The 26,963-nt window shown below is 43.2% G+C and overlaps 1 protein-coding gene across 2 annotated transcripts in view; it reads right to left on the reverse strand.

Moving 5' to 3' along the window:
* syt12 (synaptotagmin XII) overlaps positions 1-26,963 on the reverse strand; it is a 217,164-nt gene that overhangs the window by 15,947 nt on the left and 174,254 nt on the right. For both annotated transcript variants that reach the window (XM_080190463.1, XM_080190462.1), the window contains exon 5: positions 16,681-17,073. In XM_080190463.1, the coding sequence (XP_080046589.1) occupies positions 16,681-17,073 (393 nt within the window). The remainder of the gene's footprint in view (positions 1-16,680; positions 17,074-26,963) is intronic.

The following is a 26,963-nucleotide window of genomic DNA, read 5'->3' on the forward strand; positions in this document are numbered from 1 at the left end:
TATCTCTTGGAAGACAGAGGGTGGTGGTGGAAGAAAAATTTTCAGACTGGAGACCAGTTGTCAGTGGTGTATCACAGGGATCAGTACTGGGTCCTCTGCTATTTGTGATTTTTATCAATGACTTGGAGGAGGGGGTTGAAGGATGGGTCAGTAAATTTGCTGATAACACCAAGATTGGTGGAGTAGTGGATAAGGTAGAAGGCTGGTGTAGGCTGCAGAAGACATTGATAGGATGCCGAGCTGGGCCAAGAAGTGGCAGGTGGAATTTAACCCTGTTAAATGCGAGGTGATTCATTTTGTAGAACAAATTTGAATGCAGATTATAGGGTCAACGGCAGCGTTCTGAGGAATGTGAAGGAACAGAACTTGGAGTTCATATCCACAGATCTCTGAAGGTTGCCACTCAAGTGATAGAGTTGTGAAGAAGGTCTAAAGTGTGTTAGCATTTATTAATAGGGGGTTTGAATTTAAGAGCCGTGAGGTTATGCTGCAACTGTACAGGACCTTGGTGAGACCACATTTGGAATATTGTGTGCAGTTCTGCTTACTATAAGAAGGATGTGGAAGCATTGGAGAGAGTGCAGAGGAGATATACCAGGATGCTGCCTGGTTTGGAGGGTAGATCTTATAAGGAAAGGTTGAGGGAGCTAGGGCTTTTCCCTTTAGAGTTGAAGAGGATGAGAGGCGACTTAATAGAGGTTTATAAGATGATGAGGGGGATATATAGAATGGACGTTCATAGCTACAGTGGATGTAAATGTTACTAGGGGGCATAACTATAAGGTTCATGGTAGGGAATATAGGAGGGATGTACGAGATAGGTTCTTTATTCAGAGAGTGATTGGGGTGTGGAATGGATGCCTGCTGTGATAATGGAGTCGAACATTTTAGGAAATTTCAAGGGATTATTGGATAGGCATATGGAGCACACCAGAATGATAGAGAGTGGGATAGCTTGAGTTTGGTTTCGGACAAAGCTCGGCACAACATTGATGGCTGGACTGTTCTATGTTCCATGTTCTATTAAAATAATATACATTAAATCTTACTGGGGTATGCACTGGAAGGATGCATATCAAGTTCTTTTTCCAGAAGATTTAGTTATTTCATTGTAGCATATAAGCTTATCTGATCAGTCTCAACAGGGGACTCCAGGCAGGGTTTGCTGACAACATTCCTGAGCTGCAGAGGGGCAGTAATTGTGGTATGGACAGCAGACTAAGAAAACCAAGTTGCTCAGTTGGTTGCCCCCAGCCAAGTTGAACATATGGGCATGGTGTTCCTTGAGGCTTGATGATTGGCTATGTTTGAGGTCCTTGTCTTTTAAGGCACCTTCTGTCTAAAAGTATGATTTGTAGAGCTGGCAGGAGGTTGAGGGGTGATTGTCGCTAATTTACCCTGAATGTGCAAATATCTGAAACTCAACAAGTCCTTTTATGATGCGTTGACAAGTGGGAAGCAATTTTGTGGTGGTCAGTAATAAAGATATAAACACTGCTTGAAATACTGCAATAGAGTCAACTGGCACAAGGTAAGAAAGCATGGTGAGAAGCCAACCACAAAACTACCTTATATTATGAGGTCTTATTGGTTGACAATGCCAGCTGAGGAATACTTGGCTGAACAATTAAGATTTATGATCTAGAACATTTGGGATTCATTGTTCATTCTGGAATCAATCATCATAGAAATTAATGCAGATGGTGAAGTGAAATTATGGCTGCTTCTTTGATATTGGAAAGAAAGTCTTTAAAATTCTTTCATGGGATATGGGCATCACTGCCAAGGCCAGCATTTACTGCCCATCCCTAATTGCCCTTGAGAAAGTAGTGCTGAGTTGGCTTCTTGAACTGCTGATGTCCATTCGGTAGTGGTGCACCTGCAGTGTTGTTAGGAAGGTCTTTATAATAGCACCTTTCACAAACTCAGAATGTCACAAAGCACTTTACAGCCAATGAAGTACTTTTGAACTGTAGTCACTGTATAATGTAGGAAATTTGGCAGCAATTTGTGCACAGCAAGCTCCCACAAAAGCAGTGTGACTTTCAACAGATAAAAAGCTTTGTTTGTGTAGATTGAGGGATAAATATGACCCATGACACTGAGGAAAATTCCCCTCTCTTAGAATCATAGAATATACAGTGCAGAAGGAAGGTATTTGACCCATCGAGTCTGCACCGACCACAATCCCAACCAGGCCCTATCCCCATAACCCCATGCATTTACCCTAGTTAGTCCCTGTAACAATAAGATGTAATTTGACATGGCCAATCCATCTAACCTGCACATCTTTGGACTGTGGGAGGAAACTGGAGTACCCAAAGGAAACCCATGCAAACATGGGGAGAATGTGCTAACTCCACACGGACAGTGACCGAAGTCGGGCATCGAACTCAGGTCCCTGGCACTGCGAGGCAGCAGTGCTAACCACTGTCACTGAGCCACCCCAAATAGTAGTCTTCTTCAAAATAATAGCATGGGATATTTTATGTCCACTTGAGAGGACAAATGGGGCCTCAGAGGAATGATGATGAAAGTACTACCAAAAAGTAGATTATAAATTAGAACTCCAAATGACCATGTTGTTGCGTTTGATTGATGAATTTACTACTTAACTTTAGAGTCTGTCCATTCTCTAAAAACCACATTAGCCGCACAACATCTCATTTCTTATTCCTTAAATTTCACAGCTCTTTGGTGGTCCGCATGGGAATACTGTCAACTACTCTCCTACGCCTTTTATTTCCTCAGCTACATCCTTCAGATGTGATCTCATTAGTGATTTATCCGAGCGGTGATCCTACAGGAATTGCCATCAGCAGACAGATTCCATCTATCGAGGTACATCACCTGTGGTGATAACGAATAATATCAAGCAGTAATAAGCCAATTTGCGTGATTTGTGACAACCCATAATCATTCCAGTCCGTACCGTGTCACAAACATCCCATTATTAGAGCAATTTCTCCTCCACAAAGTCATTTTCTCCTCCAAGAGGAGGTCAAACATAAACTATCCTATTGTTTCCTTGCCTACGTATCATCTGCTTACTGATAAAGTATGTTGTATGATTGCCCAAAATCAGCACGAGTCCCACGCTACAGGTGTTATATACTTCCCAGTGGAAGTATGACCAGTAGTGAGAAAACGTCCAGTGATAATATTTGTTGAAAAATTAGAAATCTTTTAATCTGTTTTAGTTAGCCCCATAACCCATTCTCCAGAGTTTTGGAAATATCTTAATTAACATAAGTTGCTAATTTTATTACACCATGCCAAATATATAAAGGATTTTAAAAGAAGTGCCTTTAAGGTACATCGTAAGGCATTTCATAGTCCAATTTGCAAACCAATGAAATAGTTTGATTTACTCAACTGCTATTTTGATTAACAGTTTCATCTGGAAATTCTTTATCTGGGATGATATTGAATACACTGCAACCAGTTTTAAAGGAGACACATGGGGCCCGATTTTACCATTGCGTCGCACCTGTTTTCCGGCGTGAAAATGCATTAAATTCAGGTGTGAGGCCATCAGCGCTATCTACGCCCATGCAGATGGCCACTTTACTGAGGCCTGAGAATGGCCGAGATCCGATTCACTCCCAAAACAGGCTCAACGGTGATTTAAATGTATTTGTGTGCATTTAAAGTGAATTAATGAACTGCCCGTCAACTTTATCAGCATTTCCCCCTTTACCACTGCATTCACCAATCTGGAATCACGCCGAAATGGACATGCAGAATAAAAGTCTGTTTCAGGCACTCCAGCTGCTGAAGAGGTGAGTTCAGAGCTTCCAGTGGCTCTCTGACTCAGATCAGTAGTGGGGGTGGAGGCAGAGAGGTGGGTCAGATCATTTTCTGATGGGTTGGGGGGGCGGGAGAAGGGAAGCCTGATCGTTGTCTGGTTTAGGTGGTGGTGGGGGGGGGGCAAGTCAGTTGTATCTCTGGGGGAGAGGAGGAGGGGAGGGGTGAAGTGAGGCCAGATCATTCTCTTGGGGAGGTGGGGGGGTGGCGGGGAGTGAGACCAGATCATTCTCTGGTTTGGAGGAGGGGAGGAGGGAGGTGAATAAGATGTATCTCTGGTAAGGAGGACAGGGGGTGTCCGCTGCCACTTTGTGGGTGATCAGTGGGGGGAGAAGAGGGCAGGGGGTCACGATCGGTCTGGGTAGCGGCAAGGTGGGTGGATAAGGGGGACAGTTATGTTGTAGGGGTGGGAGTGATGTATGTGGGGTCGTCACTCCTGCTTTTCACCCTGGGCCACTTTCTCCATTTTTTGTGGCTCGGGAACGATCTGACACGGGCGCGCTTTTTCAAATGCGCAGTTCAGAGCTCCGATCATTTCAGGCATGCTAAGCGCGATTCAGGCTGGCGATTTTTCCAGGCTAAGTGCTAATCGGGGCACCTGAAAGCAGATTTCCAAGTTGGATCTGAATTGTGTCCAGATTCAGTATTTAGAATGAAAATGGTAAAATCAGGCCCATGGTGACAAATTTTCAAATTATAAAGATGGCCCAGAGATTGTGAATTATTTTCCTTGAGTAAAACATGGGGTGAATCTTTCTGTTCCACTTGCCATGGGAATCGTAGTGGGCGAGGGGCTGACCATGCAAAGGCCCATGGATCTTGGGTGGGATTTTCTCGTTACGGGGTGAACATGGCTGGAAAATCTCATCCATTATCTTAATTTATTTAATTTGGGATTTCTAACTTGCATTAATCTTTGTAATGGCCACAACTAAGGTACCTGAAAATTACACGGGTAGATTCCACGTCCTTAAGAATCTGCCTTGGGTTTAGTTCAACTGACCAAAACCATAGCTGCCAATGTTTGACCCAATATTTTACCCAATCATCTTGCAGCTTGCCAATCATCCTAAAGTATGGACCCCAGTAGTCCAGAATATCTACAGGGACCGGATACTGGGACTCTCCTAGTGGACAGAATTCAATAACTTTGGTTGGACTACATCAGAAAAGCCCCTATTTCTGGACTCGATAGTGGTGCACTGTGGCTGCAGTCTATATGATCTACAGGAAGCACTGGCAATGCACTCTGGTGGAGAATGACTGCAGCCGGAGTGAGATTCAGCCAGTGTGAGGGCATCAGAAAGTTGTAGCTGAGTGGACCTCAGTGCTAAGTGGAAAGAGGCGCTCACCTTTGGGATGGGTGGAGAGGTGGACTGGTGAAGGAAACTTGAGAGCAGTGAGAAGTAGAAAGAAATTGAACTGTGATGCCACAGCCAGCAGATTAATTGATTGGCTAGTGACTAGTAAGTTGTTTTTCTTTGCTTTTTTCTCTTTATTTCCTAAGAAAGGATATACTGGCTCTGGAGGGGAGCAGAGATTTATTAGGATGATTCCAGAGTTGAGAGGGTTGGCTTATGAGGAAAGACTGAGTAGACTGGGGCTATACTCATTGGAATTCCAAAGAATGAGGGGAGATCTTATAGATACATATAAAATTATGAAGGGAACAGATAAGATAGAAGCAGAGAAGTTGTTTCCACTGGCAGGTGAAACTAGAACGAGGGGGCATAGCCTCAAAATAAGGGGAAGCTGATGTAGGAGTGAATTGAGGAGGAACTTCTTCACACAAAGGGTTGTGACTCTGTGGAATTCCCTGTCCAGTGAAGCAGTTGAGGCTACCTCATTGAATGTTTTTAAGGCAAGAATAAATAAATTTTTGAACAGTAAAGGAGTTAAGAGTTATGGTGAGCAGGCAGGTGAGTCTACAAAAAGGTCAAACATGATCTTATTGAATGGCAGAGCAGGGTCAAGGAACCAGATGGCCTACTCCTGCTCCTAGTTCTTATGTTCTTAACGATAGTAATCTCAGAGTAGGAATGTCAGGATAGCTAAGACGAATACATGGCTTGAGGGATGATGCAAGAAGGAGGAATTCAAATTCCTTGGACATTGGAACTGGTCCTGGGGGAGGTGGGATTGCAGAAAACTTAAAAACTAACTGCAAAAGCTTCTATAGATATGTGAAGAGAAAGACAACGGTGAAGACAAACAGAGATCCCTTAAAATTAGAATCAGGTGAATTCATAATGGGCGACAAAGTGATGGCAGACCAACTGAACAAATATTTTGGATCTGCCTTCACTAAGGAGGTCAGAAATAACCTTTCAGAGACAGAAAGTCCAGCATGAAGGAGAAACTGAAGGAAATCCTTATCAATCAGGAAATTGTATTGGAAAATTGCTGGGATTAAAACCCAATAAGACCCCAGGGTCGGATGCTCTGCATCCCAGAGTACTCAAGGACGTGGCCCTAGAAATAATAGATGCATTGGTGATTGAGACTTTGGAAGAGTTCCAGTGGATTGGAGAGTAGCTGATGTAACCCCATTTTTTAAAAAAGGACGGAGAGAGAAAACAGGGAATTATAGACTGGTTAGCCTGACATTGGTGGTGGGGAAAATGCTGGAGTCAGTCATTAAGAATGTAATAACTGAGCATCCAGAAAGTGGTGATAGGATCAGTCCAAGTCAACTTGGATTCACTAAACGGAAATCGTGCTTGACAAATCTTCTCGAATTTTTTGAGGATGTGCCCAATAGAGTGGACAAAGGTGAACCAGTGGATGTTGCATCTCTGGTCTTTCAAAAGGTTTTTGACAAGGTCCCACATAAGAGATTCGTGAGCAAAATTAAAGCTCATGGTATTGGGGGTAAATTATTGGCATGGATAGAGAACTGGTTGGCAGACAGGAAGCAGAGAGTGGAATAAACAGGTCCTTTTCAGAGTGGAAGGCAAGTGACTAGTGGTACTGTAGGGTTCAGTGCTGGGACTCCAGCTATTCATAATATACATTTGTGATTCGGATGAAGGAATTGAATGCAATGTCTCCAAATTTGCAGATGATGCTAAACTGGGTGGCAGTGTGTGCTGTGAGGAGGATGCTAAGAGGCTGCAGGGTGACTTGAACTGGATGGCTGAGTGGGCAAATACTTGATAAATACAATATAATGTGGATACATGTGAGGTTATGCACTTTGGTGGCAAAAACAGGAAGGAAAATTATTATCTGAATGATGGCAGTTTAGGAAAAGGGAAAATGCAATGTGACCTGGGTATTATGGTGGAAGATCGGCATGCAGGTACAACAGGCAATGAGGAAAGCTAATGGCATGCTAACCTTCCTAGCAAGAGGATTTGAGTATAGGAGTAGGGACGTCTTACTGTCATTGTACAGGGCCTTCTTGAGTACTGCGATCAGTTTTGGTCTCCTAATCTGAGGAAGGACATTCTTGCTATTGAGGGAGTCCAGTGAAGGCTCACCAGACTGGTTCCTGGAACAGCAGGACTGACATATGAAGAGAACTGGATTGACTGGACTTATACTCACTGGAATTTAGATGAATGAGAGGGGATCTCACAGAAATATATAAAATCCTCATGAACTGGAGAGACTAGATGCGGGGAGAATGTTCCTGATGGGGAAGTGCAGAACTAGGGAGTCACAGTCTAAGAATAAGGGTAAACAATTCAGGACTGAGATGTGGAAGAACTTCTTCACTCAGTTGTGAACCTGTGGAATTCTCTACCACAGAAAGCTGTTGGGGTCAGTTCATTAGATATGTTCAAGAGGGAGCTGGATGTAGCCCTTGTGGCTAAAGGGATCAAGAGGTATGGAGAGAAAATGGAAGTGGGATACAGAAAGTGCATGATCAACCATGGTCATATTGAATGGTGGTGCAGGCTCAAAGGGCCAAATGGCCTATTCCTGCATCTATTTTCTACATTGCTATGTTTATGTTTCTGTAACTCTCCCAGCTCCTGAAAGCACTATGGCCAAGAGGACAATTGTGGCAATTTTGTGGGAGCAACTGCCATGGCCAAGTCTCCCTCCAAGTCATGGAGCATCCTGATTTGAATATATACGGATGTTCCTTCATTGATGCTGATCCAGAATCTTGGAATTTCCTACCTAACAGCATGGTGGGAGCACCATCACCACAAGGAGAATCATCACCATCATGTTCTATGTTCTTGAGGGCAATCGGGTTTGGTCTGCATTATCTATGTCCCAAGTACAAATTTTTAAAAAGACTAGAGGGAATTTTTCCGTCCTGCCTGCCACTGGAATCGTAATGGGTGGAGCAAGAGGAGCAGACGGTGGACCGTGCAAAGGTCCATTGACCTCAGGTGGGACTTTCTGGTCTTGGGGCAAGCGTTGCCAGAAAATCCCACCATCTATTGCTGAAAGGTCAACTGAAGTTGATGCATTTCTGTGATTAGATGGGGAGAGTTGGGAAGAGTAGGCTTTGGTGGGTTAAAATAATTAAACTCCTCTCAATGTAGCAAATGGGAAACATTCAGAAAGCAGTCAGCACTTTGTGAAGTTCATTTCAATTAAGCCCTTGCAACTGAATGTCGGGATAAATGAAGGAAATGCGCTGGAGTTGTACAATTCCTGTTGTCTTCTCCATTCCCAAGGCCAGAGTAGTGGAAGGTTGTTTGGCTTCTTTTTATGTCATCCAATCAGTCTGCAGCACTAGTTGGAAGTACGCATGAAACACTGAAGGTATACCATACTCAAGCAGCAGGCGTAGGTCTTTGGAAAGCAAGACACGAAGAAACAAGACGACTCAGAACTTACAAGGGTATGTTCCATGTCAAGACTGTGATGGCATTGCATTTAATTTGTGACATATCTGACCTGGGTGAGTTAGTTCATACTGACACAGGTTACAAAATAAAAATAGGAATTAATAGTGTTTTGACGAATAGCAGTTCTTAATTGGCAATGGCTAAAAAGGGATTTGAACAGGGCAAATTGGAGCATCAACTGTCAGAACAGTCAAATAATCAGGAAAAATAACTCAGATACAAAATGCATTATAGCAAACCACCAATTTCACCATAATATCATATAATCAGAGAATCAGAGGCCATTCAGCCCATCGAGTCTGCACCAACTCTTTGACAGAGCATCTTACTCTGGCCCAACCCTGCCCAATCCTTGTAACCCTATATATTTACCTGCTAATTCCCCTAGCCTACACATCTTGGGACACTAAGGGTCAATTCAGCATGGCCAATCCAACTGACTTGCACATCTTTGGACTGTGGGAAGAAACTGGAGCACCTGGAGGAAACCCATGCAGACATGGCGAGAACATGCAAACTCCACTCAGACACCCAAGACTGGAATTGAACCCAGGTCCTCGGTGCTGTGGGGCTGCTGTGCCACCATGCTACCCCAAATACTGGAGCTGAGTGAGCTCATTTTATCTCATTTCCAAGTAAGTTAGACAAGTCTTTGATTCATGCATATCTTCAATTGTGTTCATTTTGCGCATTACAGACTCCAATGTGAGAATGTGGCTGTTAAGGGACGAGTTCCCTGAGAGTAAAGTAAATACACACCATTAATCTACACTACCATTTCTAGATTATTGGTATGACCACTGACTATTGGTCTTGCTGCTGAAACACTTGAGTCACATTTGCTGTAGGCCTGCGGAGTCAGATCTATTGCAGCAATTCTGCTGCGTGGGCTTAGGACCACTCAAAATCAATGTTCAATGGGAAAACAGCATTCTAACTGAGAATTGCCATTACACTGCAGGTAACAGCGCCTAGACACATCCTCTTTTCAATGTTACTGCTCATTATAAGAGGAGAGGAGATTCGCTTTGTAGAGTGCATTTCCCAGACACTAATAAGCAGAAGAAGCCTTCTTTCAGATGTGAGTTTTAATATTTATTGAACCTGGTAATGGAGTTCGTTTTCATCTGATCCAAAGTTCCTTACTGCCATTCAAAAGATAGCAATTTTTTGATAGGGAAAGTACTTCTGATATAAAAGCTATCGTTTTACATCACTAATACCTACAAAATTTCTACTCCTGCATATTGTGAGAGATCAGATCAGACACGTTACATCTCTCGGCAGCTGGTTGCAAAAAGATACAGTATATTGGGAAAATATACTCCACTTCCTAAGTATTTCTGTCCCAGTGAATCTAGCAATGAGTTTGAAGGTTGAGTGGTGGGGCTAGCTAAAACCTAAAATTATTCCGAACCTCTCTGACATGTCTGGTTGTTAGACTAATGGCAATGTTTTAGATGTGAATATTCACCCTCTTTACTTGTAAACTCAGATATGTAATAGGCTTAGGATTTCACTGATCTGTTGCTTCAGTCCTAAGCAAAATCTAGGTATTGAGGGGATGGATAATCATAAATAGACCTCCTTTTTTCTTTTTTTTGCCTCTTCAAGGAGAGAGGGTCCGAATCAAAGGTCAGGATTATAATAGAGTGAGCTCGCAGACAAGGGGTGGGGGGAAGGATTATAAAAACAGGTGGTTTGACTGGGCACTATATACGTTGTCTATCTGCCTACAAGGAATAGATATTGGACAGGCCGCCTGGCCTTGGGTCAATAAAGCCCAACTAATGGCCACTAAAGGACCTACTTCCACCATTTGCTGGTATTTCACTGAGATCATAGTCCCAATCACCTCCTCTGTGAAAATTCTAGCCACAGAGTTTTTGGGTAGGATTTTTTATGGCTCCACACCCCCCAATCCCTGCTATGTTTTGCGGCAGCGGATGTGGGGCACCAGAGGCCAGCTGCGGGATCTGTTTGTCCCACCGTTGTCCCCAGTTTGCATGCATCGTCACTGGGCAACTCATGAGAGGGGGTCGCTGTCGGTAGGATCAGAAGATTAGGGAATGGCCCGAAAATCCCATTCAGACACCTGAATACTCTGTTCTTGCCCACCATGGAATCGGAATGGCGAGGGGCAGAAAACAGAAATGTCTGTTAACATTGGGTAGGAATTCCTGGTCTCACTCAAGTGAGCCATAAAGTCCCGTTCAGAGTCCTTAGAACACAAAAAAAGACCATCCAGCCCATCAAACTCCTGTCAGCTCTCCATATAGCAATCAGCTCCATTCTCCCACACCATCCCCACACCACTACCAATTTATTTCCTCAAAAGAGCATTCACTTTCCTTTTGAAATCATTCATCGTATCTGCTGCCACCAACCTCGTAGGTAGGTGAATTCCAGGCCATCCTTATATTCTGCATAAAAAGTTCCTCCTTACATTATGGTGGCACAGTAGTTAGCACTGCTCCCTCACAGCTCCAGGGATCCGGGTACAATTCTGGCCTCGGGCCACTGTCTGCATGGGTTTCCTCCGGGTGCTCTGGTTTCCTCCCAAAATCCAAAGATGTGCGGGTTAGGTGGATTGGCCATGCCAAATTGACCGTAGTTTCAGGGGATTAGCAGGGTAAATGTGTGAGGTTATGGGAATTAGGGCACGGATAGGATTGTGATCGGTACAGACTTGATAGGCCGAATGGCCCCCTTCCGTACTGTAGGGATTCTATGAATTCTGTGAAGTATAACCTCACCAACATAAAATCATGGGTTTATTGCGAGGGGCAATAATTTGGTTCTAATATTCAAATGTATTCAGCAGGTTCTTGCAGATTATGGGTGTGAACCTGAATACATCATTGGCGAGGGCCAATGAAAATCGGAAAGTGCGGTCACGCTGGACTGAACCACGCTTTTTGAATCTCATGGGATTTTGGCCCCTATCCACTGATCAGGTGCATGGAGAGTGCAGGGTCAAATTTCCCCCTCAGTGAGTGGATGGTATCTACATTTTCTGATAAAATCATAAGATATAGGAACAGAATTAGGCCATTTGGTCCATCAAATCTGCTCCATCATTCGATCATGGCTGACATGCTCCTCATTCCCATTTTCCTGCCTTCTGCCCAGAACTCTCCAACCTATTGCCAATTAAAAATCTGTCTAACTCCTCCTTAAATTTGCTCACTGTCCCAGCATCCACCGCACTTTGGGTGAACTCCACTCACCTGACAAAGGGGCAGCGCTCTGAAAGCTAGTGGTTTTTGTTACCAAATAAACCTGTTGGACTTTAACCTGGTGTTGTGAGACTTCTTACTATTCCTTTAGCAGCTTTTGCATTATGGGATTGTCCTTAGAAAGAAAGATTGTTGATAGATTGACACGGAACTTCCTGGCCCTTCATGCTGCTGGGATATTCTAGTCCTGCCGAAGGCGCACCCCCACCATGGGCGGCGAGGAGTGCACTCAACAGGAGAACCCATTGAAAATAGCAGGACCAGACGTTCCTGCCACCAGTCAACATTGAGCCATTTCCCACCAGCACAAAACACGTGGCAGATTGCACCACAAATCCTGCCCATTGTCTTGGAAACTAATGGTCTTTGTAGTTTGGGAAGGCAAGAGGAATGTTGGCCTTCATTGCAGTAGAGGATGGAATATAAAAGTAGGCAAGCGTTCATAAGAACTCAGAGCTGGAGTAGTCAATTTCACCCCTTGAACCTACTCTTCCATTTAATACGATCATAGTTGATCTCATCTTGGTCTCAGCTATGTTTTCCAGTCCATTCACCATTGCTTTTTAAAGCCTTACTAGTTAAAAATCTATCTTTTCCTTAAAGTTACTCAAAGTCTTGGCATCCACCACACTCTGGAGTAGTGAATTCCACAGACTCATGACTCTTTGAGAGAAGTAATTTCTTCTCATCCCTGTTTTAAATCTGCCACCCCTTATCCAAAAAGGAAACCTCCCCTTCACATCTTATTACCTTATCCACTTCAATTAGATCTCTTCTCATTCTTCTAAACTCCAGGGAGTGTAGGCCTAATCTGCCCAATTTCTCTTCATGCCAACAACCCCTTATCTCTGGAATCAATCTAGTGAACGTCCTCTGAATCATCTCCAATGCAACTACATCCCTCTTCAAATAAGGGGACCAAAACGGTACACAATATTCTAAGTGCGGTCTCACTAATGGTTTGTACAGTAGCAGCAACACTTCCCTATGTTTATATTCTATTCTTCTAGCAATAAATGCCAAGATTTCATTTTCCTTCCTTATTACCTGCTTTCCTTGCTTGTTAGTTTTCTGCGATTTGTGCACAAGAACACCCAGATCCCTCTGTACGAAAGCACTTCGCAGTTTCTCTCCATTTAAATAATAATTTGCCTTTGTATGTTTCCTATAAAAATGGATAACCTCTTAGTTATCCATGTTAAACTCCATCTGCCAAATTTTGCCCCATTCATTTAACCTACCTATATCCATTTGTAAATTTATTTCATTATCACAACTTACTATCCCACCTATTTTAGCATCATCTGCAAATTTGTCTCTGATACCTGCTATCCCTACGTCCAAGTCATTCATCAGTGTTGTTACATCTGTACAGGTGAGACTGCATCTGGAGTGCTGTTTACAGTTTTGGTCTCCTCACTTAAAGAGGGATATAATTGCATTGGAAGTAATTGGGAAAAGGTTCACTCAACTGATACCTGGGATGAAGGTTGAGCAGATTAGGCCAATGCTCCTTGGAGTTTAGGAAATTGAGAGATGATCTTATTGAAACATGTAAGGTTCTGAGGGGACTGGAGAATGTGGATGCTGGGAGGTGGTTTCCCCTTGTGGGAGAGCCTAGAACTAGAAAACACAAATTTAAAACCAAGGAATCTCCCATTTAAGACAGAGATGAGGAGGTTTTTTTTTCCCTCAAAGGGTTGGTTAGCTTTTGGAATTCTTGTCCCAGAGAGCAGTGGTGGTTTGGTCATTGAATATATTCAAGGCTGTTTTAGATGGATTTTTGACCAAGAAAAGAGTCAAGGGATATGGGGGTAGGCAGAAAAGTGGAGTTAAGGGCAGAATCAGATCATCCATCGTTGAACAGTAGCAGCAACACTTTAATATTCTATTCCTCTAGCAATAAATGCCAAGATTCCATTAGATTTCATTGTAAATTGTGGATGGCCTGGTGGTACTCATAGCGCCAGAAACCCAGGTTCAATTCCGGCCTCGGGTCACTGTCTGTATGCAGTTTGCATGTTCTCCCTGTGTCTGCGTGGGTTTCCACTGGGTGCTCCGGTTTCCTCTCATGGTCCAAAGATGTGTGGGTTAGCTTGATTGGCCATGGTAAATTGACTCTAGTGTCAGGGGATTAGCAGGGTAAATATGGCGGGTTATAGGAATGAGGCCTGGGTGAGATTATGGTTGATGCAGACTCAATGGGCTGAATGTTCTCCTTCTATATTGTAGGGATTCTGATTGGTTGAACTGGCTCAAAGGACAAAATTTCCTGGTCCTATTTCTTCTGGTCTTAATTCATGATTAGAGTGAGGAAGACACGATATTTTGTGGAGGGACAAACCTAAAATTATTTTTTGCAATTTTTTTGCAGGTCATGTGATAAGGTTAGGAATCTGGATTAATTCTGTATCATATTTTGCTTTTCCTCCCAATCTATTTCAGTCATGGCTCAGTTGGTAGCACTCTCACCTCTTGTGTCAGAAGCTTCTGGGTTCAAGTCTCACTCCAGGACTTGAGTGCAAAAATCAAGGCTGGCCCTTCAGTACATTTCCAAGGGAATGCTGCATAGTCGGAGATACTCCTCCATCTTTTGGATGAGATGTTAAACCACAGCCCTGTCTGCACTCTCCAGTGAATGTAAAAGATCCCACAGCTTGACTTTGAAGAACAGCAGTGGAGTTATTCCTGATGTTCTGGCCAATAGTTACCCATAAATTGACATCACATAAAACATATTATCTGGTCATTATCACATTGCTATTTATAAGAGTTTGCTGCACTCAAATTGACACTGCATTCTGTATTACAACAGTGACGTCAATAACTCAGTATTTCATTGGTTGTGCAGATCTGGTAGTCATTATGAGTGCCAAATAAATGCAATTCTTTCTTTCTTACTGCTTAGTTTTGAAGAAGGAATATATTTGCATTTAAAATAATAACACAGAGATAGAACAAAGCAACGATTTTCAATTCTTCCAGCTTGTTAAATCATCCATGGGCTGCTTTTTCTTTAAATACATGTGACAATATTCAATTTTTTCATATTTCTAAATTGACACTTTTAGTTTACTGTTTGTTCTTATGTTGCTTTCTTCTTCAACTGTTTCCTGTCTCTGCCTTTGTCCACGTTGTTCTGTCTCAGTACTCTTCTTCATGCACTTATGGCAATTATGGATGAGTGAGACATCTTAATTCATCCATCCAGGGACACCCTGCTTCACATTAAGGCACCTAATTGTTTCTTAAATAATCCCAGGGTTATCACTTCCACCAAAGTACCCTGGAATCTATTCCACATGATGATCTTGACTTGGTGTGATAGTGTAAACTGGGGCGTTAAGGACTCAGCTTTTATACATCTCCCACTTCTGGGTCTGTGCTTACAGATTCATGAAACTCTTCCTGAGAAATTAATTTTCTTGTACACAACTTTGCATTTTTTTAACATTCAAGTATGAATACTTTATACCTAATGATCCACAGAATTCAATCTTTAGTTAAATGAGATGGCACATTACGGTTATACCAATGATGAAATTCTATTGCTGGCACTTAATTCAAAGCAATCAACTTATTTATCTGTCTGAAGCTAAGTAAGGTGATAACAATTGACAATGAGATGTAGCACATTGCAAAACAGTCGCAGCAAGGACTAAGTTGAACAGAAAAATAACAACTAATCAATCAACAACATATTGCTAGTTACTACAAAGAATAAAGAAAAGTACAACACAGGAATAGGCCCTTCAGCCCTCCACGCCTGTGCTAGTCATGATGCCCAAAGTAAACTAAAAAAAACCTTCTACTCTTACTCAGTCCATATCCCTCAATTCCTTCCCTATTCATGTACCCATCCAGATGCCTCTTAAATGTTGCCAATGTGCCTGCTTGTGTTCCAAGCACCTACCACTCTCTGCGTGGAAAGCTTCCCCCACACATCGCCCTTAAATTTTCCCCCTCTCATCTTGAGCCTGTTCCCCCTTACAATTGATATTTCTACCTGAGGAAAAAGCCCTCTGTCTAAGTCTTACATAAGTCCACTCTGTCTAAGTCTTACATAAGTCTGTAGATCTTTATTAGGTTTCTTATCGGCCTCCGTCTTTCCTGTGAAAACAATCCTAGTTTATTCAACCTTTCCTCATAGACAACGCACTCGAGACTAGGCAACATCCTGGTGAATCTTTGTCACACTCTCTCCAAACCTTCCATAACCTCCTGGTAATGTGGTGACCAGAACTGCACACAATATTCCAAATGCGGCCTAACTAAGGGTTTATATAGCTGCAACAAGATTTGCCAATTCTTGTACTCAATGCTCCAGCTGAGGGCAAGCATGCCATGTGTTTTCTTGATCACCTTGCTCATCTGTGTTGCCACTTCTAGGGAACTGTGGACCTACAAGCCCAGATCCCTCTGTACATTAATGTTCCTAAGGGTTTTGCCATTTACAGTATAATTCACATCTAGTTTATTCAACCTCTGCTCATAGTCAACACTGTTGAGACCAGGCAATATCCTGGTGAACCTTCTTTGCACTCTCACTGTCATTACAGTGGCTGCTGTAATCAGTTGATTTCATTTCATGATCTGTTCCTCATGCTGAACTAGTCCTGAAATTTCTTCTATTTTGTGAGTTAGCCTCTCATTAACTCAACGAGTGTCAGATGGAACTAATCCCCAGTGAAATAAAGTTGGCAGTTTTCCCTTGGACAGAGCATCAGACTCCTTCTGCTGTCTGAAGGATTAAATCATCACCCACAGAACATTCATTCCCCCACAGTTAAGTACAAAAGCAAAAATTCATCCAAACCTACCCGAGAAATCCCGACGATCTGTTCATCTGGCAGCAAGCTGATGCGCACGAAGCAAGACTCAAAATTGACATCCTCTTTCTCGAGCAAGTCTTTCCCCTGTACCAGGGTGACGTGCAAGGTGTTTGAGTTCATGTCGTACTCTAAGCACATCTCAATCTGTCCAACTGTGAAATCATGGCCAAAGTTATTACCGATGGAAGATATGGAATTCAGTGAGTCTGTAGATACAGATTTTTTCATGGGTCCATAGGATGTCAGCTCCATATCCTTAGTCATCAGTTCCAGAGTCCCGAGTTCGTTGATGGTTTCATATGTTTCGTCTATCTTTAGGCTTGATCGGCGGCTGGGAAGACCTTTCTCTGTGTGCTTTTTATAATTTGAAGCCACTGTTCTCTGGGGAGTGAAAGAAGAGAAATTAATTTGATGTATATTTCTGTCTGGAGTTTAAGTGATTGTTGTGAATATTTAACTTCACAGTCTGAAACTGGCTTAATAGATCAGGTTACTACATCCAAGTATTCACAGTTCCCTTTGTCATGAATAACGTTGTGGAGTTGTGGCTTATTGAAATGTTGAGGGGCATTATTATGGCACAGAGGGAGGCCATTCAAGCAATTTTATGCAGAACTTTCTTTAAATGTGTCTTCATTACCCATCATTTTTCTTTGGTCTGTTAATTGCCTCTTTTTTAGACTGTAGTTCAGAGAAAAAATCAAAAGTGATGCCAGGTTCTTCTCTTTAAAACTCAGATACTTTAGGTGCAACCTTTTACTTTATTAGTGCCACAAGTAGGCTTATATCAACACTGCAATGAAGTTACTGTGAAAATCCCCTTACTGGCTTGCCACGCCAGTCAACCAGTGTGGTGAGCCAGGAAGATAGCGTGTGGGTGGCCAAAAACCGGATTCGTGTCAAATGGGAGTCCATCCGAGGACTCATTTGGAGGATCCTGATGCCCCAATGCCAGTGACCCATTTTGGAGTGGCGGGGAGTGGGGGGGGGTTAACAATGCTGCTGATGATGCTCCGATGTTTATGGAGAGTGGGGGGTAGCGGGAGGAGGTCTCTCGGATCAGTAGGAGATTGGGGAGCCCTGTGCAATAGCATCTGGGTGCTCTGGAGCATAGCACCTCCCCCACCCTCCCCAAACCAATGGCACAAAGCTCCCAGCTGTCACAAAAACTGACAGTACAGCGCTGAGCCCGCTTGGCATGGAATACTCCCATTTTCACACTGTTAGAATTTTTGGGGGGAAAATCTGCTCTTTGGGACAATAAAAGAAGATTCCTGTCAGGCACAGATCCCGCAGGGTGAGGTGAGACTGAGGTTACACACAACCTGGGGGAAAGAGGCAGGAATTGTCTCGTTAGATCACGGGAAGATTAAAGGGAGATTTAATAGAAGTGTTCAAAATTATGAATGGTTTTGGCAGAATAAATAAGGAGGAACTGTGTTCACTGGCAGGAAATTCAGTAAACCAGAGGTGATTGCAAAAAGAACCAGAGGGAGATGTGATACCATTTTACACAGTGAGCTGGACGGATGATGGAAATAGATTCAATAATAACTTTCAATAGGGAATTGACTACATCCTTGAAAGGGAGGAACTTGCAGGGCTATGGGAAAAGGTTATGAGATGGGGACTAATTGGGTACCTCTTTCAAAGATCCAGCATAGATGAGGCTTTACAGTATTGTTGTTCACTGCAGGTAAAGGTCCTGCATCAAACATATTGTTGACAGATTATCTTGTGCCTTTGGGCCCTAGTTATTTCAGACTGCTTTTGTAAAAAGGCAATCCATATCGTTCCTTTAGAAACGCAATCCATCATATCTTGAGTTTAAAGAAATATTGATTGAAAATCTCTCTGGTAGGAATCTTTATCTGCATTAGGATTGGCCTCGTTGCAACTCACAGCCACATGATAATAAGCTTGTACAGTTATAGTTATCACCAAACATTTAAAGGTCTGACATGCTTGAGAAAAATGAACAGTTAACTCAATATGCATTATCAATTTTATGGTTTGGTGAAAGAGCATTCAAACAGGTTCGCTTCAAGTAGGTTCAACCTTAGATCAAAAACAGAAAATTCTGGAAAATCTCAGCAGGTCTGACAGCATCTATGGGGAGAGAATAAAGCAAACTTTTCAAATCTAGATGACCCTTTGTCAGAGCTGCGAGCAAAAAGATTCAGCAAAGATTTATACTATGAGGATGGGGGTTGTGCAGAATGGACAAAGGGAATGTAAATGAGAATACAGAAGGCTGAGAAGGTGCTTAAAGTGTCCATTAAGTGATCAGAATGCGGAAATGGCAGAACAGGACTGCAGACTGTTAAAGGACTGCCTGAGGAATGTGATAGTTGTCCTGAAGGGAAGAGGGTGGGGACAGGAGAAGGGGGCAAGAAGGAGAGCTGGAATGGAGAAGTGGAAAAATGGAAGTGAGCGAGAAGGATGATAAAATGAATGAATGAGATGAAATAAAATAAAATAAAATAAAATAAATGAAAATGGGGTGAAGTTGGAAGAGAAAGTTCATGCTCTTGAGATTGTTGAACTCAATCTTCAGTCCGGAAGGCTGTAAAGTGCTCAATCGGAAGATGAGGTGCTGTTCCTCCAGTTTACATTGGACTTCACTGGAACATTGCAAAAGGCCAAGGGCAGACATGTGGACAGGAGAATAGGGTGGTGTGTTGAAGTGGCAAGTGACAGGAAGGTCTGGGTCCTGCTTGCGGAAGGACCAAAGGTGTTCAGCAAAGCGGTCACCAGTCTGTGTTTGGTCTCTCCGATGTACAGTTGGCCTGTTTGGGAGCAGCGAATGCAACAGACCAGATTGAAGGCGATGCATGTGAAGCGCTGCTTCACTTGACAGGGGTGTTCAGGACCTGGGACAGTGAGCAGGGAGGAAGTAAAGGGGTAGTTGTTGCACCTTCTATGATTGCCTGGGAAGGTGCCATGGGCAGGGGGCAAGGTGTTGGGTGTGATGGTAAAATGGACTAGGGTGTCCCAGATAGAACGATCTCTGCGGAATGCTGCCAGGGTGAGGGGAAGATGAAGTTGAGTAGTAGTCTCATGTTGGAGTTGGCAGACATGGCCAATAATGATCCTTTGAATGCGGAATGTGGGGTGAAAAGTGAGAACAAGGGGCACCCTATCTGGGTTTTGGGAGGGAGGGGGGGAGGTGAGAGCAGTGGCCTGGGGGATGGTTTGGATTTGGGTTGAGAGCCCTGTCAACAACATTGGGTGGAAAACACATTTGAGGAAGGAAGACATATTAGAAATGCTATTTTGGAAAGTTGCATCATCAGAACAAATGCAGTGGAGGTGAAGGAATTGAGAGGATGGGATGGAGTCCTTACAGGATGCGGGGTGTGAAGAACTGTAGTCAAGGTAGTTGTAGGAGTCGGTGGGCTTCTAATGGATACAAGTGGACAGTTTATCACCAGAAATGGAGATAGAGAGCTCAAGGAACGGAAGGGAAGTGTCAGAAATGGACAACGTGAAGGGGATTGGGGGGTGGAAATTGGAAGCAAAATTGATGAATTTTTCCAGGTCCAGACAAGTGCCTGAAGTGGCACTGAAATAGTCATCGATATATTGATGAAGGAGTTGTGGGAAGGGGGCCAGAGCAGGACTGGAATAAGGAATATTCACATAACCCATAAACAGACAGGCACAGCTGGGACCCATCCAGATGCCCATAGCCACACCTTTTATTTGGAGGAAGTGAGACAAGTTAAAGGAGAAATTGTTGAATGAGAGAACCAATTCAGCCAGTTTTTGCTTTTATCAACTTCAGATCAGTTGCATTGTTGGCTAATGAGTTAACAAACAATGATCTCCAACACAGGTATATAAGAGTAGGCCAATCATCCCCTTGAAGCTACTATTCCAATTAATTAGATCACGTTTGATCTGTATTGTGAACCTACTTTCCCACCTTAGTTCTATATCCCCACAATATTACCAAATAAAAGCAATCAATCTTAGTTTTTAACTTTGAACTGACCCAGTCTCAGCAGCATTTTAGGAGAGATGGGTTCTAGATTTCCACCAGCCTTTGGAGGAAGAACTCAGAATTACAGGAGAATCATAGAATCCCTACAGTGCACAAGGAGGCCATTCGGCCCATCGAGCCTGCACCGATCACAATCCCACCCAGGCTTTATCCTTATAACCCCATGTATTTACCCTACTTACCCTCTGACTTTTAGGGGCAATTTAGCATGGCCAATCAACCGAGCCCACACATCTTTAGACTGTGGGAGGAAACCGAAGCACCTGGAGGAAACCCGTGCAGACATAGGGAGAACATGCAAACTCCACACAGTCACCAGATGGTGGAATTGCACGCCAGTCTGGCACTGTGAGGCAGCAGCGCTAACCATTGTGCCACCATGCCACCTTGAAGTGAAGGAAACTAAATCAAACATATTTTATTTCATAGAATCTCTGCAGTGCAGAGGGAGGCCATTCTGCCCATCGAGTCTGCAAAGCATCTTACCCAAGTCTAATCGCCAGAACCCAACCTACTTATCCCACCAATCCTCCTAACCTACACGTTGTGGGAATGTGGGAAGAAACTGGAGCACCCAGAAGAAACTCACACATAGAGAGAACGTACAAACTCGACACAGACAGTCACCCAAGGTGGGGATGGAACGTGGCTCCTTGGTGCTGTGCCACCGTGCCAATGTTTTCTCACATCATTGTTGAATGATCTAGCTCTAATTTTAAGGTTATACTGCCTTGTAAAGGACTCCCTTTCCAGAGGAAATGGTCTTTCCTTATCAAATCTTTCAATCATCTTCAAAACATCGATAAGATTACTATTTAATATCCTGTGCTCCAGGGAATCCAGGCCTTTTCTATGCAACATTTCCTCATAATTTAATTCATTTAGCCTCCGTTGTATTCTGGTGAATCTGAGCTTCACCCCATCAAGACATGTTTCTCTAAACGTAACACTACCTAAGGCTTTTAACCCCTCCCTCCCCTCATCATGAGCTTGAAGGGTTCACCATCTTGGTTGTACAGTCAGCACTCGGTGGAGGTTGCCCATTTCCACCTTGGGAAACTGGCAATTCGTGCACAGCTCCCAGTGTACAGCTGCAGATTGACTTTTACAGCTGCACTCACAGAGCAGGCTGTCTGTCAACACAGAAGAACAGCAGCACTTGGATATCAAAAGGAAATGGAACAAATGAACTACTGAGAAATCTTTCTAAAGGATTCTGGCGAGTCAACCCAGAGGCACATGAGCCTTTCATTCGAAAACATTTATTTGTAGTTCATATAATTCAATGCCAAACTTTGCTTCTTGTGTTGTTAAACTCACTCCACAATTTTGATAATCAGGACAAAAGATCAAATTTAATTGCAGTCAATGCCAGGGATAGTGATCAAGAAGATTTTATAGACTCCTTCATTCTTTGACTCGAGGAGGAGTAGTGAAGACTTACGGTTGATTGTAAAATAAAGGACTTGTGAAGTTTTATTTGATCAATCAACCACTTTAACATCCTTTGAGAACATTTAAAAAGTCGTTTTTGCTTTATATTTCAGCACGGTTAATTCATTGGACAGTGTGTTGGCAGGCAAATGGACTCCAATCTGTTGCATATTTGAACAGGTATGGAATTATGTCACACAAGGCTTGTGCATCACATTGTGCATTCATTGCCTTAATCTTTCTGTAGATTGACAACAGTATTGTAGAAAGAGCTGAAACAAGTGTTAAAATCTCTTTCAAGATACTGGTACATAATAATTGACTCAAATTGACTCACTGGGAGGCATTGATAACTGGGAGGTTCTTACTTATGGATAGCAGTCCACTAACGAGGTTGCGTACCAAGAGTTTAAAACAGTTTTTTCAACAATAGGATGCCCTTTGTTAACTTTTAATTAACTGCAGACGCTGATAGACACAGAGATCAATTCAATGTGATAACTAAAGTCTAAGATGGTTAGTTCAATTTTAAATGGAATTCAAGTCTTGACTGAGGGCTATGGATAAGTCTGATTACTTAAAGTGACTCTTGGATCATGGTCATTTGAACATACAAAGTGTTAAATTAAAAGCGGAGGAATTTAGAGTAGCTAAGAGTAGTGGGCGAGAAGAGGATTGGGAGAGGTTTAAATGTCAACAAAGATTGACAAAGAAGTTGATAAAGAAGGGTAGGAGAAACTATGAAGCTGGGCTAGCGCTTAATATAAAAAAGGATAGCAAGAGTTTTTATAAATATATAAAAAGGAAGAGGCTGGCTAGGGTGAACATTGGTCCTTTAGAGGATGAGAAAGGGGACCTAGTGGTAGGGGATGGGGATATGGCTAAGGTATTGAATAACTTTTTTGTTTCTGCCTACACGGAGGAGGACATGAATAATTTGCCAGGTGTTAGTGATGGAAAGGTGGTAGGACTGGAGGGTCTTAATGACATTACTGTTACTAGAGAGGCGGTGCTCGACAGACTGGAGGGGCTGATTGTGGACAAGTCCCCAGGACCGGATGGAATGCATCCGAGGGTTCTGAAAGAAATGGCGGAGGTGATAGTGGATGCCTTGGTGGTTATTTTCCAGACGTCGCTGGATTCCGGGGAAGTGCCGGAAGATTGGAAAACGGCTAATGTTACGCCGTTGTTTAAGAAGGGTGCCAGGCAAAAGGCGGGGAATTATAGGCCGGTTAGTTTAACGTCTGTGGTAGGTAAAATGTTAGAATCCGTCATTAAGGAGGAAATTGCGAGGCATCTTGAAGGCAATTGCTTGATAGAGCGGACGCAGCATGGTTTCATTCAAGGGAAGTCGTGTCTGACAAATTTACTGGAGTTCTATGAGGATGTGTCTAGGGCGGTGGATAGAGGAGAGCCGGTGGATGTGGTCTTTCTGGATTTTCAGAAGGCGTTTGACAAAGTACCTTACAAGAGGTTATTGCAGAAGGTCGAGGGACATGGAGTTGGGGGTAGGGTGTTAGCGTGGATAGAGGATTGGTTGTCAAATAGGAGGCAGAGAGTGGGGGTCAACGGGTGCTATTCGGATTGGCGGATGGTGACTAGTGGAGTGCCCCAGGGGTCGGTGCTGGGGCCTCAGCTTTTTACCATTTATATAGATGACCTGGAGGAGGGAACCGAGTGTAGGGTGTCGAAATTTGCTGATGACACCAAGATTGGGGGAACGGCAAATTGTGCGGAGGGTGTGGAGAGTCTGCAGAAGGATCTAGATAGGCTGGGCGAATGGGCCAGGAAATGGCAAATGGAATTTAATGTTGGCAAGTGCGAGATGGTCCACTTTGGTAGGAATAATGGTAGGAAGGACTATTACTTACGTGGCGAAAAACTGCAGCAGGCGACGGTGCAGAGGGACCTTGGGGTCCTTGTGCATGAGTCGCAAAAACCCAGCTTGCAGGTGCAGCAGGTGGTCAGGAAGGCGAATGGGATGCTGGCCTTCATAGCGAGGGGGATTGAATATAAAAGTAGGGAGGTCTTGCTGCAGCTGTATAGGGCATTGGTGAGGCTGCAGCTGGAGTACTGTGTGCAGTTTTGGGCGCCGCACCTGCGCAAAGATATTTTGGCCTTGGAGGGAGTGCAGAGGAGGTTTACTAGGCTGATACCGGAGTTGAGGGGGTTGAGCTATGAGGAGAGGCTGAATAAACTAGGCTTGTACTCGTTGGAGTTTAGAAGAATGAGGGGAGATCTCATTGAGATGTATAAGATGATGAATGGGATGGATAGGATAGAGGTGGAGAGACTCTTCCCACTCAAAAAAGACAGTAGGACTAGGGGGCACAGCCTCAAGATAAAGCGGGGGCGGTTCAGAACGGAGTTGAGGAGGAACTTCTTCACTCAAAGGGTGGTGAATCTCTGGAATTCTCTGCCCGTTGAAGTGGTGGAGGCTGCCTCGCTAAATATTTTTAAGACGCGGGTTGATGGGTTTTTGATAAGAGAGGGGATTAAGGGTTATGGGGAGAGGGCGGGAAGGTGGAACTGAGCCACGACAGATCAGCCATGATCTTATTGAATGGCGGGGCAGGCTTGAAGGGCTAGATGGCCTACTCCTGCTCCTATTTCTTATGTTCTTATGTTCTTATACTTCGAAAGAAGTATCTAACTTCCCTGCTCTTGCTAGACTTGCAAATTGTCCCCTTTAACATATCTATCCAATTCCCATTTGAAAGTTGCTACTTCACAGCACTTTGGAAAGCCCTTGAAGAGTCTACAGAGCCAATTTAGCAGAAGGACAGCAGAGATGTGGAGAGGCATTGTTTTTGGAGCAGAGAAGGTAGAGGATAGATTTAATAGAGCTGTTTTTAATTTTAGTATGCTTCTTAGAGTAAATAAAGAGACAAGAAGCAAATTACTGTGGATGCTGGAATCTGAAATCAAAAGAGGAAATGCTGGAAAATCTTAAGGATTTTTGACAAAGCTTTGACAGAGAATCATCTGGACTCAAAACGTTCGCACTTTTCTCTCCTTATAGATGCTGTCAGACCTGCTGAGATTATCCAGCATTTTCTCTCTTTAAATAAGAAGAACCTTTTCCTAAGGCAAAAGGACTGATAACCAAAGGACATAGATTTAATGAAGCTTTGACAAAGGGTCATGCGGACTCGAACTGTCAGCTCTTTTCCCTCCTAACATGCTGCCAGACCTGCTGAGGTTTACTAGCATTTTATTTTTCGACACAGATTTAAGACCGTTGTCGCAGGAACCAGACTAAAATGAAGACGCTCTTTTTCGCTGAATCTTTAATGATCTAGAATGCATTAAATTTAAAGTTTATTTATTAGTCACAAGTAGGCTAACATTAACACTGCAATGAAGTTGCTGTGAAAATCCCCTAGTCACCACCCTCTAGCGCCTCTCATTTCCCCAGTCTTTTCCTTTTCTCTTGTGTATTTTTATTTTTATTTTCAAGCATTTGTTCAATTCTCTTTTGAAAGTTACTATTAAACCTGCTTCCAGCACTTTTCCCATAATTAGGGGCTGCACGATAGCACAGTGGTTAGCATGCTGCCTCACAACACCAGGGTATAATTCTGTGTTTGGGTGCACTGAGGGAGAATTTAGCATGGCCAATGCACCTAACCAACACATCTTTCAGACTGTGGAAGGAAACTGGGGCACCTGGAAGAAACTCATGCAGACGTGGGGAGAATGTGCGGACTCTGCACACAGACATTGACCCAAGCTGGGAATTGTACCCGGGACTCTGGTACTGTGAGGCAGCATGCTAACCACTGTGCTATTGTGCAGCCCCTAATTATAGGTAAAGTGCTGGAAGCAGGTTCAATAGTCACTTTCAAAAGAGAATTGAACAAATGCTTGAAAATAAAAGTAAAAATATACAAGAGAAAAGGGAAAGACTGGGGAAATGAGACTGATTAGAGAGCTCTTCTGAAGAGCTGTCCCATGCACAATGGGCTGAATGGCCTCCTTATGTGTTGTAAAATTCTATAATTCTGTGTTGTTGTCACAACTAATACAAACAGTTTGCATGCCGTCATACTAATACCGTCCAAGTTATGAAGGTGCAAGAAATGTATGGCTGTTATCTTTGGCATTGCAATATAAACCACAAAGGATAATGGTCTAGTGCATAGCATGAAAGTTACTGTCATGTTTTTCAGTCAACCCCAACCAAGACTGTGATCCTGTAACACTGAAGGTCTACAGGTGAACTAAAGGAATACTGCAAGCTCTGAGTCAGCAGATTCTGGGTTCAAGTTCCACAAAATGTAGACTAACAAACCATGCTGTATTAGGAGTGCTACACTGCTGGAGATGCCATCTTTCAGGTGAGATGTTAAACTTAGGCCCTTGTCTGCCCTCTCAGCATACACACAGTAAAAAGTCTGACAACACCAGGTTTTAGTCCAACCGATTTATTTGATAATACAAGCTTTCGAGGGGACTGCCTACCTGACGAAGAGGCAGTCCCCTCGAAAGCTTGTGAGTATTATCAAATAAATCGGTTGGACTAAAACCTGGTGTTGTCAGACTTTTTACTGTGTTTACGCCAGTCCAATGCCGGCATTCCCACATCATGACTCTCAGCATACCCCATAGCATTATTTTGAAAAAAGACACAAGAGTTTTCCTTGCCATTCTGGTCAATATTTATCCCTCAATCAAGATCACGCAAGCTGATTATTTGGTCGTTATTGTACAGCTGTTTGTGGGATCTTGCTGTGTGCAAACTGCCTGTGGTCTTACTTTACACCAGTAACTACAATTCAAAATTGTAGTCGTGCTCCCAAAGCTTGTGATTCCAAATAAACCTGTTGGA

This window comes from Carcharhinus amblyrhynchos, chromosome 6 (genome assembly GCF_965287045.1).
Source record: "Carcharhinus amblyrhynchos chromosome 6, sCarAmb.v2.hapA, whole genome shotgun sequence".
Classification (NCBI taxonomy): domain Eukaryota; kingdom Metazoa; phylum Chordata; class Chondrichthyes; order Carcharhiniformes; family Carcharhinidae; genus Carcharhinus; species Carcharhinus amblyrhynchos.